The sequence below is a fragment of the Micromesistius poutassou genome (assembly GCF_964030765.1).
Source record: "Micromesistius poutassou genome assembly, chromosome: 14".
NCBI classification, from domain to species: Eukaryota; Metazoa; Chordata; class Actinopteri; order Gadiformes; family Gadidae; genus Micromesistius; species Micromesistius poutassou.
Genome location: NC_140284.1, coordinates 11117430 through 11134032, shown reverse-complemented (window position 1 = coordinate 11134032; position 16603 = coordinate 11117430). Strand labels below are relative to the sequence as shown.

At 44.3% G+C, this 16603-nt stretch overlaps 1 protein-coding gene across 1 annotated transcript; it reads left to right on the top strand.

Annotated features, from left to right (window-relative positions):
- Nucleotides 1-1133: 1133 nt before the first annotated feature.
- Nucleotides 1134-14990, top strand: acvr1c (activin A receptor type 1C; the record flags this gene model as incomplete). The annotated part of the gene is made up of 9 exons (XM_084478177.1): nucleotides 1134-1272; nucleotides 3164-3394; nucleotides 7659-7898; nucleotides 8495-8725; nucleotides 9160-9327; nucleotides 9910-10066; nucleotides 12531-12655; nucleotides 13202-13332; nucleotides 14865-14990. Exons 1-9 carry the CDS (start codon nucleotides 1203-1205, stop codon nucleotides 14988-14990), a joined length of 1479 nt encoding a protein of 492 aa, XP_084334303.1. The 5' UTR covers nucleotides 1134-1202.
- Nucleotides 14991-16603: the final 1613 nt, after the last annotated feature.

The following is a 16603-nucleotide window of genomic DNA, read 5'->3' as shown; positions in this document are numbered from 1 at the left end:
GCAACTCCGCTACGGCATCATCCCCCCCCCCCCCCCCCCTCTCAACAATCCCGTCCGATCGCAACTCCGCCACGGCATCACCCCCCCCCCCCCCCCCCCGTCAACAATCATGTCTGATCGCAACTCCGCTATGACATCAACAGTGCAAAAATATTTGCACCGGGGCCGTCAACCATGATGTTACGCCACTGTCTGTATCCCAACAATAGCCGTAAAAAAGTGTGTAATCTTTGGCAGCGTTGCCAAATACGTATCGGCATCTTTTCGCTTTTTTCTTTTATTTGAGCCGCTTGGGTAACTTTATTTCCTAACCCTTTATTTAATTTTTTCGCGTTTAGACTCGTCTTGCTTCGTCTGTTTGTATACTTAAAAAATAAAAAAAAATATTTTTTTGAGGTTGGTAGGGGGCCCCAAGCGGCTGCCTACCTATGCCTCTATGGTAAGACCGCCACTGGCAATAACCCAGATCAAAAGTGGCACCACGTCTCCTGTAATTGCGCTTTCAGGTTGGATGAGTTCAGCTACGCAGGGAATGTCTGCAGATAATTAGAGATAAGGAGACAAACTCACAGAGCACTGAGATATTGGAGCCTAGCTGGTGTTTCGCTCACTGTTTTGGAGCAAAGGGCTCAGAAGGGGCATTCGCTTGGTGGTCATTAGTGGCTCAACCACATTACCGACACAGACCATTTCGCTTTGGGAACCAGGCAAACGTTTTTAAGGCCACCTGCAAGGACAAGGAACCAACAGACACAGATGGCCCGTTTCGCTTAATCGACTCATTTGTTGGGAGTCGGGACCATTACCGGAGGGATGCACTAAAGACACGAGGAGCAGCCTCATACGCAGCCCTCCTTACTTCAAGCACAGCGGGGGGCAGAGTCACTGGACACTCGGTGCCCACTCTCTCCTCCAGACAGAGAGTCACTCCCAGCGTGTTTATCAGTGGGGTGTAGAGCGCGGTAATCCTCTTACTCCTGTCAACAGAGGCGGAGCAAATCTTTTATTGCGTATTCACTTTTCCCTCTTTGCTTATCGAGTGCTCCTGTGTGTGTGTGCCTGTTGAGTGAGAGCAATGCACGGAGCGCGTCGTGGTCTAAGTGCGCCAACTAAGAAAAGTGCGATGAATTCTGGTGGAATAGCAGTTTAAACAGAGTCCGGCAGCGGCGACGGCGGCAAAGCCGCCAGATGCGACCGCGGCGATGACTCGTCTGCGGACCCTGAGCGTCGATGCGGCGCTGCTCTTCCTGTCCGTCGCTCAGCTCAGCCAAGGTACTACAACCCACCTGGACTCTGTGCAACACGTTCCGCTCGGCAGGGTTTGTTCTCTGGACTGCTTTATTGTTTATTTTTTTATGGTTGTCTTTAATGCTTAGCATGATAACGATAACGATGTACAGATTAAATATTTTTACAATTGCCTATGGCCTTTTTATTTGTATTTTTTATAATGCCATATGACCCATAGCCTACATTGGTGTTTGGAATGGAGTATGTCATATCAGATTGTAGCCCTACTAGGCTACTACTCAAAGCACATGAGAGTTTAAGAAGTCTGAACTATCGTTTTCATTATTAGTAGGAATATTATTTTGATGGAGAAACTGACTATAAATGGGTGCTTCACCACTTGGTAGGCAACCGCTAGAAATCATTCGCTCAACACACTGAAACTTTGGCTATAATGAAATAGAGTGTTGGCCTATAACATCCTAGGAAAACAACAAGCTTGTTGTTTTTCCAGTTTAAGCCATCCAGGGGTTGGAAAGCCTAACCCCTGGACGGCGGTCCTTTGTGATTGGAACAGCTGTGTGATTATGCACCCTAAATAAACAGTAGTGAAATACAGGAGGCACACGGAGCAGATGTCAGGAGTGAGTCACCTGGATGATCCACAGGTCATGGAGCCTGGTTGCCAAGTAGTGGAGTGTTTTTATGTGTTTTTATGGACCAGCAGTTTCATCCTACTTCAGTACATCAGTAATCTGGATCTTATCGGTTAACCACTAGAGGAATACACTGGTTGGACATAATTCATTTAATTTTCTGTTCCTGATGTTTGACAAACGCCAAGTTATGCATATCTGCTCACTTATCAAACATAACATGAAGTAGGATTTGCATCCCTGGAACCCTATACGATCTCACGGTGCTCTTGGCGTTATGAACTCACTCTGTAGTTATTTGTCCGGTCTAATATTTGCCGAGTGTAGCCGATTCTTCCTAAGCAAGGTCTGCTAAAAGGCGTCACTCATACACCGCAGACGACGACGACATCCTCACCTGTGCTGTCCGACGCACCTGATGCTCGGCAGACCTCGTTCCCAGAGGAACACGCTGGAAACTGAGTGATCAAACACACCGGAGCAAGACAAACATTCGCTGCTCCTGTGCCTCTCACTCTTTCTAGAGCCAGCGTCACAGGCCTGCTCCCACATTTTGTAATATTCAGTTAAAAAAAGGAGGTGCATGAGAAAAATATTTAGGCTAATAGTTAGGCTGTTAAGATCAGCATATTTGATTGATAGTTGTGTATTTTTATAGTCACATTGATATCTGTAATATATATCTTTCATATTATGCAATAGCCTAGAACAAAGTGTGACTATGGGTGTTAAAAAACTACAACTATAAAGCACTTACACTTTACAAGTAGGCAATAGATTTGTTTATTTTAAAGTTAAAATCACCTTTTTTTTAAACAAAGCCTTCATATACTAGCCTACTCTCTTGTTGTACTGGTTTAGTCAGCCTAGGATTTGTCACAGGTTGCTGTTGTGGAAAGGACCACTGCTGGTGGAAAATAAAGGCGTTGCATTTAGTAATTTGTTTCCATTTAGTCGTTTATTTCCATTTGTTCATTTATTTAGTAGTTTTAGCGAAATGTGGCCCTTGTGTATTTTTCTTGATCCGACATACTTAGGCCTATGTGTAAAGACTGAAAGGGGGAATAATATAGGTGTATGGATGAATATGAATCGATTTATTATTCATAATAATGATCTATTTGGTGGGTCGAAAGTACCTCCACAGATGACAAACTGAAACCTCATGACACCTTCGTCCAAATCGGCTTCCAAGCGAGGCTGCGAGGAAACAAGCTGCTGTGACTAAAACATAGCTAATATGGAGAGTTGCTGAGTGTTTCTTCGTTTTCCTCCAGCCCTCAGGTGCGTGTGCCACCTGTGCACGAACCACACGTGCGAGACGGAGCCGGCCGGGGCATGCTGGAACTCGGTGACGCTGGTCAACGGTAAGGAGGAGCGGGTCAAGTCGTGCCTGACGCCGGCCCAGTACAGCGGGCAAATGTTCTGCCAAGGCTCCCGCAATCTGTCCAAGAGGCACTGCTGCTTCAGCGACTTCTGCAACAACGTAACGCTGCACCTGTACTCAGGTACGGCCCGGCGCGTGATGGGGCATGTGGTGATGGGGGGACGACGACGACGACGACGGACGGTGGTGGTCTGTGATTTTGTGTTAGATCTATTTACGTTCAGTCAGGCAGACAAGTGTGGCTGAGAACGTCAAGCCAAGGGCACAATCTTCTCTCTCTCTTCTCTTTCACCTCACCTCTCTTTCGGTTCTCTCTCCTCTTTCTCCTCTCTCCCTCTCCCGTCTTTACCTCTTGCCCCCCTATTTTCTACATTCTCTCTCTCTCTCTCTCTCTCTCTCTCTCTCTCTCTCTCTCTCTCTCTCTCTCTCTCTTCAGTCCGTTCTCTCACACGTGCGTTTCCCTGGCAGACCGGACGTCTCCTCTGCCAGACTCATGGAGCCCGGTTCCGCTAGACCTGTGATGTCATGTGCTGCTGGCGGTGGTACCAGGGGAACCATCACTCCATGGTTTATAAATACCTTGTCTACGCTCATGCGGGCAGAGCCGTTGCTGGGGGGGGGGGCCTGAGGAATGAAGGATGAGTCTATTTTATTTAGCTTGGTTTGGGGTTTTGTTGTAAACTGCTTTTGAACATCCTTAAAATATCCAATCACAGCATAACACCCTGGCCTTGTCCTCTGATGAATCATGCCTCGGCTTACCTTTCAGGTCCCAGTAGCCAAACAACATGTTTATTACAACCCCTTGTTTGTTCTTCGGCTGTCTGTTTCCGACCTTGATATCAACAATAGACTGGAAACATCAGTAATTTGATTTGAGTGGCAACTTGTCTATGATGTTGCAGTGTATGTCTTGTGCTATGCTGTGGATGTGTGGATGAAGAACATGCTGACAGCAGAGTTGGACTGCAGTGCACATTTGGCACACATCAGGCATCTTTCCTGGTTGCCCTGGTTACCACATTGAATGTGTGCAATGCTGACATGCTAGTGTTTGCTAGTTGGCGTTGTTGCTGATGATAAAAGGCTGGGGATCAATAAAACGAAAAGTTAAATCTTTAACAAATTCATCATATTATGATGAGTATGAATGTGATTCCCTGTGGGCTCTGGACCGGACTGGAGCCGGGATGCTGGGAGGATATATGGACACTTTGTCTGGGTGTCATGGGCAGACGGCCGGGGCTGTGTCCGGGGATGGGGGGGGGGGGTCAGCACAACAGACACCAGAATCAATCCGTCTCCTGCTCTGCTATTGACAACCGTTCTCCATACCAGTCACTCTCTCTGCTTAGCTTTATGGTAGCATTTACGTACATGCTTGTTCAATTCTTCTTAAGTCTCTGTAAGCACTTTCTGCATTTCTGTAGAGCAACACTGACTTTGCCTAGATAGCAGAATGCAGATGTAATGCATACAGGACATGCAATTAATTGTTTGTTAGTGTACAACACAATAAAAATACACAATAGTGTATGTTTAGATTAGAGCAGTGGTTCTCAAACTTTTTATACCGCGTACCACCTCAGAAAATATTTGTCTCCCCAAGTACCATTATTAGGAACAATGTTATAAAATATAACAAACTACAGTAGCATAGGCCTGCGGCCCTATTCTGCTACACACAGTTCACGCCGGAGGCACATTTAGTCTTAAAAAATATATTATTTATTGTCAGCTGTACAAAGTGGTAGCACTAGAACAGACATAGAGACACACACACCACATGCACACAACAAGTGAGATTATTAAGAATAACAACTGTGTACCAACAACCTGTTTGAAAATGTAAGGCTAAATACAAGTAATATTGAAAGTTGGCCAGCCCGCTGATAACTGAACTTCAATAAGCCTCATGAGACAGGCGCGCCTGCCTCTGCAAACACAGTCCTGCAATGTCTGGATACATTGAGGTCAGCTTCAGTCTCAGGTGTGGCTCAGCATCAATCCTGCTTCTGTATTTTGTTTTTATGATGGAAAGTGAAGACAAGACTTTCTCGCACTGATGTGATGTGGTCGGCTGATATTGAAACAAAAATATTACAGGAAAGGCAAAACTTATTTTAAACATTTTTAATGATCTCTTGGTTAACGTATTTCCATTTGTCCTAGTATTTTGATATTATTATGTATGTATGTATGTATGTATGTAGTAATGAATGATTTTTTGGAAACTCTTTTGCGTACCACTTAATAGCGCATCACGTACCACCAGTGGTACGCGTACCATAGTTTGAGAACCGCTGGACTAGAGGAATCCAGAATGCCACTACTGGGATGAGTCCGGATTGTTGTTGAAGCCATCTCTGTTTGGGTTGGCCATGAGGCGGCAATGTCTCATAAGGTAAAGGGTCTGTGAGACACCAGTTAGGCAAGGCAAGGCAAGGCAACTTTATTTATGTAGCACTTTTCATACACAAGGCAGACTCAAAGTGTTTCACATATAAACATTGTCATACAATAAAAGAAAATAATAGATACGTAAAAAGTAAAACAGATTTTAGAAAGGCAAGGTAAAAAAAAATGCATTTTAGAAAGTGAGAAAATAAAGGCAAAGTTACTAATAAAATAAAAAATAGAAGCATTGTAGATTTAAGATTTAGCAGAAAGCTAAAGCAAACATAAAAGTCTTCAGTCTTGTTTTAAAAGCTGTCAGAGTTGGGGCAAGTCTTAAATCCTCTGAGTTTATTCCAGCTATTTGTTGCATAGTAACTAAATCCTGCTTCCCCATGTTTCGTGTTGACTCTGGGGATAATTAACATTGGTCTCAGAGGATCTTAGTGGCCTTAGAAGGCTTATGTAGTGGAAGCATATCAGTTAAATATTTTGGCCCTAGACCATGTAGGGATTTATAGGTTAGCAACATGATTTTTAAATAAATTCTCTGACATACAGGGAGCCAATGTAACGATTTAAGAATTGGTGTAATATGTTCAAATCTTTTGGTCTTTGTTAGAACTCTAGCAGCAGCATTCTGAACAAGCTGTTGCCTTAGAGTTTTTTTTGGGAGACCTGGGAAATATACATATACATACATACATACATACATACATACATACATACATACATACATACATACATATATACATATACCTACATTTTCAGTTCACTTTCTCAAAATATGTTTCAGGTATTCATAACATACTTTAATCACATAATAAACAATCGGCTTGTGCATAGCAAATCTCGAATCATTACGTAATTACCTGTAAGTTGTATTAAGAATTACATTTTAATCTAATGATTCCATACATGTTTTCATGTTTGATTCCATGGTGTTTGTGTTACAAACTAAGTCCTAGGCAGGGCGGCCGTTCATAGGCAGCAACATGCAGCCATGACTTAACCGAAAGGAAACCTATATCCTGGTATCCATCGCTGTAGCTATAGAACGGTCATTAGAGTGATGAGACACAACGTGGGTTATGCGTGGGTCTGTGTTGTGTCTGGCTGTCTGTCCAGGCTCTGGCTCACCCCCGCAGTCACCAGGCCCGGAGCAGAAAGAGAGGATGTTTCTAAAGATAGTTTGTGCCAAATCCTGCAAGAGGATCATTTATTTACTGCTACTGTGAGGTTTAATCCAAAAATAGAGCCAGCCAGAGTGCCAGAGAGACTCCTTGTTTGTATTCTGCTCGTCGTGGCTTTGTGAGTGTTGACGGCGTTTGAAGGATGACATATCATCGTTGCTGTTTCACATGCAGAATTATGATTCTTCCTCTTTCACAGCTTCCTCATTTGAGCACTGATAGAAAGACCACTAGAGGGTACTAGCATCATTGTGTGAACACAATATTGATACTTGACAACGGTACGGACACAAGCAACACACATGTGAGGGTTAAGTGGAGGCATTGGACCTTGCACATTCTGTATCTATGAATGCATCAAAATGCTGATAGGCTTTTGAGTTTTTTCTTATTGTCTGCGGCATACTCCCTGATACCGAAACCCTTCTGATAAGGTCAGAATCCTGACGAACCCCACGCACTTCTTGTTTACCCCGCTTGTCCTTGTCAGTCCTTGTCAGTCCTTCTGTTCAGTTTCTGTGTTTTGTTTCTGTACGCTGGCTCTACTCCCGGTGACATCCCTTTTGTCTGTTCTCCTTGGAACACACTAGAAGACTTTTATAGTCCTAACCGACCGTGAAAGCCATAAAGCCATAGACATAAAGTATATAACAGTATACAACAGTATATAACAGTAGCTATCATGCTAACAGTATATAACAGTATATATCAGTATATAACAGTATATAACTGTACACAACTGTACATAACAGTACCTAGCCTGCTAACACTGTACCTCTCCCTGGTTGCGGTGGTCAGAGAGGCCGTCTGTGGGGCCGGGCTGGGCCGGGGTGGAGCTGGCCCTGGTGGTGGTGGTGCCCTGCTGCCTGCTGTGCGTGGCGGTCCTGCTGGGGGTCCTGACCCTCCGGAGCCAGCACTGCTCCTACAGGCGGGCCAAAAAGCAGGACCCCGAGGAGCCCCTGGAGGACCTGGTCATGTCCCCCGACAAGTGCCTCAAGGAGCTCATCTATGACATGAGCACCTCAGGGTCCGGCTCCGGTAGGTGAACCACTCCGGAAGGAGAACCAAGTTGATATTATCGGTAGGAGGGTTAATAAGAGAACCACGTTAATAAGAGAACTACGTCGGTGGGAGAACTGTGTTGCTAATCACTAGGAGAACCACGTCGATAGGAGAACTGTTTCGGTACGGTCCGAGAACCGCATCTGTAGGAGAACTGCGCCTGTAGGAGAACCGCGTGGGTAGGAGAACCGCGTGGGTAGGAGAACCGCGTGGGTAGGAGAACCGTGTGGGTAGGAGAACTTCGCCGGTAGGAGAACCGCGTCGGTAGTCTTGTTAAATGTGAAGTCATATTTGCCCAGTGACCGGGAAGCAGAGAAAGGATGTGAAAAAACAACACAACACAACACAAGTAAGTAATAAAAATTAACAAGTAATAAGATGACCTCAATTTAAAAAAGAGAGGCTAAATTAAGCACCAATAAGATAAGCTAGGATCAAAGAAGATAAAACAAGGAGAGAAAACCCTCAAGATTAAATCATACAACATAAAACCCGCCCTACGTTTTCAAACCAGCTCCCTGTGCCCTCCTGGTGCCCGGTCCCACCATATGTCCCTTCCCGGTGTCCCCCAGGGCTGCCGCTGCTGGTCCAGCGGACCATCGCACGAACCATCGTGCTGCAGGAGTGCGTGGGGAAGGGCCGCTTCGGCGAGGTGTGGCGGGGGAAGTGGCGCGGCGAGGACGTGGCCGTGAAGATCTTCTCATCGCGGGAGGAGCGCTCCTGGTTCCGCGAGGCCGAGATCTACCAGACCATCATGCTGCGGCACGAGAACATCCTGGGGTTCATCGCCGCCGACAACAAGGGTAAGGGGACCGTATAAGGGTGTTTGGGAAGTCACATGACCTTCTCGGTAGCGTGAAGTCGTTCAGCGAATGCTTTTCTTCCAAACGTGTTTTTCAGCTATAGGCCCTTACTTATGTATATGATTAAGGTAGGAGGCTGACGTCGTTAAGGTAGGGCTAAGGCATGCTGCTCAGGGACGCACACGTTTGTGTGTCTGGATCTCAGCTGTTTTTAACATACTAGTAGGCCTAATTTCCAAGGTATTAAGCAATTTGGTTAAGTACACCGGGCATAGTCTTTGTATTTCACACTATAATTCAATGTCTCTATTTTCATAATTTCAGATTTTTTTAATGCAATTATATAATATTTAGTGTTTTCTTAGGCATGCCACTATGCGTCCTCCACTCGGCATTCCTCCAGCCTTTGTCCTCCTCTTCCTCTGTATCTCCAGACAACGGTTCGTGGACCCAGCTGTGGCTGGTGTCGGAGTACCACGAGCACGGCTCCCTCTTCGACTACCTGAACCGTTACACGGTGTCCGTGGAGGCCATGGTGCTGCTGGCCTCCTCCCTTGCCAGCGGCCTCGCACACCTCCACATGGAGATCATCGGCACGCAGGGTAGGTCTCCAACGTAGGTCTCCAACGTAGGTCTCCAACGTAGGTCTCTAACATAGGTTTTTAACGTAGACGTAGGTCTCTAACGTATGTCTTCAACGTAGGTCTCCAACGTAGGCCTCTAACGTATACTGCCACATAATATCAAAATATACATAGATTTTTCTACTATATAATGTATAAATTAACATACATTATACTTCTATATAATGTATAAACACCCATACATTATACTTCTATATAATGTATACATATACACACATTATACTACTACATAATATCTAAATATACATACATTATACTTCTATATAATGTATAAACATACATACATTAACAACATTATAATATATAAATAATCATGCATTATACTGCTATAAAATATCTAAATGTATGTACATTAACAAAATTATAATGTATAAATATACATACATTATACTGCTATATAATATCTAAATATACATACATTATACAACATTATAATGTATAAATATACATACATTATACTGCTATATGATGGGTAAATAAACATAATATACACACATTATACATCATTATAATGTATACATTTACGTGTTGGTCCTGCAGGTAAGCCGGCCATCGCCCACCGGGACATCAAGTCCAAGAACGTCCTGGTGAAGAAGAGTGGCACGGCGGCCATCGCTGACCTGGGACTGGCCGTGAAGCATGACTCCAGCGCCAACACCGTCCACATCCCCACCAACCACCGCGTGGGCACCAAGAGGTGGGATCCAGGTGGTGGCAGTAGACTGAGGCAGTAGGGTCTAGGTGGTGCAGTACAGTGGTTAGGGCATTTGACTCCTTGCTGAAAGGTTGCGGGTTTGATACCCGGTGCCCTCAAGCTACGTGTAGGAACCCATGAGCAAGAGGCCCTAACCCCACCCTGAACATGAATGATTGAGAGTGTCTGCTACTTTTAAGGTAACCAAAATAATCATGTAATATACAGTATTTACCTCATTAGCATTATTCTTTAGCAGTTTAATGCTTCAAACTCAAATACCCCCATATTATGCCCACAAAAATTCAATTTACTTAATCCGCCGGTTGAATGAAATATAATATACAGCGACAATAACCAAGCTTTATGAATGCTAAATCAGGGAACATTCTGTGCTGGAAGAGGCCTTTTCAAGACTTCTTGTAATATATTATATATCCTCCTATATATCCTCTCCCAGCGCCCCTATCATGCACATTTAATCCTTTTGTTGAAACTACGCTTGTCTTGCTAGTCCTTTTCATGCAGTTCGGGCTGAGATGCCTTTCAAGGTTGATGTTGTTTGTTGTCGAGCAATGTCGTAGATGAGACATGCGGGAAAACCTGACGGATACAAAGACGAGCGCGGAACACGGCTCTCCGAGTGGGATTCTCGTGTCTTTGCAGACTCTTCTATTGTTCTGGAAGCTGAAGCCGTGCTGACAGCTCAGCAAACACTGACTCAGTACGCTGAGCTTGTGGTTACTGTCAGGCGTGAGTCAGCACCTTGTAACCATGGCAACAAACTTTTTGTTTATTGTTAAAATATTAGTCAATTTCCTAATTTACGCCCTAGAGCCCCGAGCGTGCAGTCGTCTCAGAACATTCTCAGTCAAAGTGTGACTTGAGAACTGGAAGAAGCGAGTCAAAAGGTCAAAGGTCAAAATAGGATACATAAAACAAGGATTTTTGGCAGAGGCTAAAGAGCCTCAGGTTGACCCCTCTGGGCCACATGGTAAACGACCCAGTCAGTAAAGGGAAACAAACGCTGGCATAGAGTGTTAACAAGCTGGATGGATTCATTTCTCCCATTATCACTGTTCTGTTGATGGGACACCGTTACCCAGAATGCCTAACCCTAACTACTCATGTTCACCTGTGCTAGTATTAACCAGGGAGGAAACCAAAATGGTTTCCCAGGAAGGGGGTTAGTAGACTGTAGACTATATAAGTGAAGCCTCCTGTGTTAACAATTGGTTTATCAGCTGCGTATAACTGATTATTGCGAACTTGTTTATGTACATAGTACAACAGTTCCCTGATTCAGGTTGTGTTAACCGAGCAATTGTTAGTGCTTGGCACTTGTTTCTATGAATAGCTTTACTGTACTGACAGTGATATATTGTTGTATTGTTTCTCTTTCTTCTGACAAATGCATTTATTGTAAGTCGCTTTGGATAAAAACATCTTCTAAATACCCTAAATCTAAATGTAAATGTGGTGTAATGAAAGGAGATGGTTGTGAATATATATTGGGTATTTATTGATGAATTATACTGAGAAGATTTAAAGATCATCCTGACCTCAGTGTGTCATTCATTGTGTGTTATGTGACTGTTTCCTGTTCTGTGTCATGTTGTTGACGTGACTTATGTGGACCCATTTATTTTCTCCAGGAAACTTCTAAATGAATGACAAAATTTGTTTTAAAGAATTAGTTTTTTAGTTTTTGTAAACTAAATGTTTACTCAAATATTTTTTATAATTGAGTGTTTAATGGGTCAGTGTTGACGTGACCGTGAAGAAGAGCAAGGCCACTCCTCAACCACTCAGAGATCGATCAATGGAAAGGTCTGGAAGGCCACCCACATTTGTTTTTTTAATGGGAAAAAGTATTGAAAGTGGTATTTTGTTGTTACACTTGAGGGAAAATAACCATGGCGAATAATAATCAGATCTAAAAGTAATTTAGAATTACTAATTTTTTTTACTGTTCAGTTTCTCATTCATCCTACTTACTTAGGTTACTTCGTTTTTTAAAAGCATCCCTGTGTACGACAGGAGCGACATTAAGAAACTCAAATCCCACAAAACCCGCTCCCCCGCCGGCTCCCTTCAGCTACGTATGACGTCAGGACTCCCATTAGGGGAGGGTTTCTATTAGCGGGAGTATTGAGTACAGTTCATCTCCCAGCCTAATATTTACCCATTATTCCTCAGTTATGAGCCGGGAGTGACAGTTGAACAGTATTCTGTCTGTCTGTCTGTCTGTCTGTCTGTCTGTCCGTCTGTCGCTGGTATGTCTCTTCTGATAAGATGCGGATGTCTCATCATGACATGTTCTCTTGTGCAGTATTGATTGTATATTAGAGCAGAGTGTATTAATATCAGCTGGTCCAGACGTAATCTTTCAATAAGCGTAGCACATGTGTTGGGTATGGACGCTCTGTCTGTCCTGATGAAGCCTGACTGAGCTCCTCCTCCCCAGGTACATGTCCCCGGAGCTCCTGGACGACTCCATCAACATGGACAGCTTTGAGTCCTTTAAGAGGGCGGACATCTACTCCCTGGGCCTCGTCTTCTGGGAACTGGCTCGCAGATGTTCTGCCCAGGGTACCTGGACACACACTCACATGTAGAGCACACACACACGCGCACACACACACACACACACACACACACACACACACACACACACACACACACACACACACACTTTGAACACAAACACTTTGAACACACACACACACACACACACACACACACACACACACGTAGAACACGCACGCACACACACACACACACACACACACACACACACACACACACACACACACACACACACACACACACACACACACTTTCAGATACACACACACACACACACACACTTATAACACACACACACAAACAGTTAGAACAAGGACACACACAAAGCACACATAAACACACAGCTCTGGTTATATAAGGCTCTTCGGTCAATTGATGTGAAAGCCATCATCCTACGCCAGTTAGGTAACGGCAGGGACACACAGACCCCATGTCACCACTCTGAAGCTGTTGTCACATTGTTATTCACTATTCATCCTCTGTAATAATAGTAGTACATTATGCACCATTGGAAACACACCAGTGACCTCACGCTTCTCTCTCTCCTAGGACTGAACGAAGACTTCCAGCTGCCTTACTACGACCTGGTGCCGACCGACCCGTCTGTGGAGGACATGAGGAGGGTGGTGTGTGAGCAGAAGCTCCGCCCCAGCATCCCCAACCAGTGGCAGAGCTGTGAGGTGAGTGGGGAGGACCTCAGAGAGGCCCTGTGTCTTCTAGCTGTTCTTCAGTTTGATGTTATAGACCTAGTGCTTGACTTAGTCTGTCTTCAGTCTGATGTTATAGACTTAGTGCTTGACTTAGTCTGTCTTCAGTCTGATGTTATAGACTTAGTGCTTGACTTAGTCTGTCTTCAGTCTTATATGATGGACGACTCTTATATGATAGATAGACAGATAGGAAAAAAGTCTGTTGGTGCTATTGTATATGTAATATTTCTGGGAACTTGAGTGTTTGTTGCTAAACTGTTAAGGTTCAGGTAAGGGGCTGGGGGTTCACTAGTGAATCTAACAGATGAGGATGAGGAAGAGAACTCTAAATGGGACCCCTAGTGGGCGTAGTTAGAAGACACAATGATACATAGAGGCTTAGTATAGACGCCCAAAACTTAAAGTACAAACAGAGGAAGAGGAAGAGGGAGTGGTACAGAGGCGTTTTAAAGCTGTTTTCTGTGCTGTTGAAGATGAACAGGTCATATGTAGCTGGGTGTGTACTGCATGTGAGCACCACATGTGTGTGCCCCTGGTTCATAAACCGTGTCCCATTGCACCCCTCTGAATGTGATTGGATTTTAAACATTGATGATCAAACGTGATCAATCAATCAAAAATTGATCGGCCAACGAGCCCTTAGTCAACAGAGCGGTGACACCTAGCCGCTGAGACATGGCTCCCAGATGAGTCATTCTTCTAACTTATTCCTATTCTTCTATTATGGGATGTTCTATCTCTAAAACACGGTGACCACTTTTAATGTAACCAAGCCCGGTCTGAGCGTTAGTGGGGCGACGGTGTTTCATCCTGGGGGTGTGAGTGCTAGACCCAGACGCAGCACTCCACCTGCAGACTAAAGTTTTCTAGGTCAATAACACACTGGGGATATTTTTACCATCACAGGTGGGGAACATACTTATATATTTATATGTCTACTTAGATGCATTTAGATTGGGCAAGTCAGTCGTGTGGTTAGGGCGCATTGACTCCCAGTTTCCGGAAGGTTCTGGGTTCCAACCCCCAATGTTCGCAATCCACCTGTAGGCCTTCTCTGAGTAAGATGCCCCCTTTCCCACCCCCCACCCCCTACCTGCTCCTTCACGGCACGCAGAGAAAGCCATGAATCGCTGTGTAGGATCTACGGGGGAGGTGGCAGGTTGGTGTAGTGGGGATGGCGTTTTGATTCCAAGCGAAGGTACTGGGTTCGATTCCCCATGTCCAACTCCTACCTGTAGGCCTCCTTAAGCAAGATGCCCTAACGCCCACCTGCTCTTGATTGACTTGTTTTTCAATCTATTGTAAGTCGCTTTGCATCAGAGCATCTGTAAAAAATTAGCAGTCTCTAATGACAAAGTAGTAGATATTTACATTGATGAAATGGGTTTGAGTGTAGTGTATAGACGAGTATACTATACACTAGACTGGAGTGTACAGTATCTCAGTGAGTGTAAGTGAGTGATGATGGGTATGGTGACCGCCGGGGTGTTTTCCTTCCACAGGCGCTGCGTGTGATGGGGAAACTAATGAGGGAGTGTTGCTACGGCAATGCGGCCGCGCGCCTCACTGCGCTGCGGGTCAAGAAGACCATCTCTCAGGTGACCGTTCTCAAGGACGTCAAAGATTAGACTTAATTTGTCCTCCCCTGTCCTCCCCCCTCTGCCCACCACCCCCTGCTGTTCTCTCCCTCGCCCCGCCCGCTGCTCCCTCACTCCCACGCTGACCTCCGCGCTCGCCGCTGACACGGACAGAAGAGAGGGATTACCCTCGTCTGACTCTATCTCCCTCGCCGGGGCGCCCCCTGCAGTTCAAGAGCGAACATCACAGGCGCACTGTGAGTTCATGTTTGTTTGTCGGTGCCAAAGGGATTGCCCAGGGGGTCATGGGCATAGGCCGTGTCCTCGGGTAATGGCGCTGAACCGAGGCTGACTCCGGTAAGTGCAGGCGAGCTCCTACAGGGAGCCGTCTGGAGAGGCTTATCGTAGACAGGTGTGTTCTAGATGTTCTACTACCTCACCCACGTTCAAGTGCCCTGGAGCTTTAAGTTGCACGTTGGAAGCTGCTTCTGTGCCATAAATGCCAGCAACACATCGCATTGTTCTAAGGGAGTGTGAGGTGGGATACCTGTGCCTGTGTTTCTCAGTCACACGACCGCAGTGTAGGAGGAGCCATTTTTTAGGCCACTCCCGGTTCATGTTCTTCGGATAAAATTGTTTGCGAAAAGAAAGTTTACTTTAATGTATTTGTCAGGAATACAGCCTTGTCTCTAAGAAGGAATACCTTGAGTGTATATTTTAAGGGTCTATTTAAAGCTTAGCTCTTAAAACGTCCTGCTTCTAAAGAATATTGTAGATTTAAGGCCTTTTGTTTATGAACGTTCAGCACTTTAATTACTGACAATTGGAATGCTTTGTGATGAATATTGAATGTATACACGTCTTTTTGTACTTTGTATGCTGGTAGCTTTTATTTATTCATGTTGATAAAAATCTGTTCATAGTAAATATTCTGGTATCTATACAACCCAGAATCAAGTTAATAACTAATAATTAAAGTGAATTATTAACTAAAGGTTATGTATTTGAATTGTTAGAGATTCTGTTGGTGGAAATATGATGATTATTTTTATATCATGTTGGATGGAGTCTCAAATTTGTTTCACGTTGTCATATTGCATGTATTTACTTGGAGAAACGACTTTCTATCAGTTTGAGCGAAAATGAAGATGATGACTCTGACTCTGACCCTGAAAGGAAATTCTTTCAAGGTCGCGCCTATACATGTTTGTGTGCATTCAAACATGATTTTCTTGAATTATGAGCTTCTTTGTGGATGTTAACTGTCAACGCATACATGAATTTCTCCATTGTGTCTTGTATGATCCCGAATTTCTAAACTGCATTCCAGTTCATTTAAACTGCGGAGGAGACATGACAGTTTTCAAAACCACCACACCTGTCAAACAAGTTTGTAATTTACTCTGAGTCAATGTTTACTTTGTTTGTATTTGTAAAGCAAATAGTCTGCTTTTTATGTGTCATGTACACATTCAGATCTCTTATGTTCATGTCAGTGGTTTGAGCTTATCATGATGACTTCCATCATGTGAGGACAGAATGTTTCTGATGTGAACCCACAGTAAATCAAACCTTGTGAAATCACAAAGACACAACATCTGTATCTCTAATGTCTAGCTCAAAGATTTTATAATAAAAGATCTTGAAAATCAAGAATGAAAAGT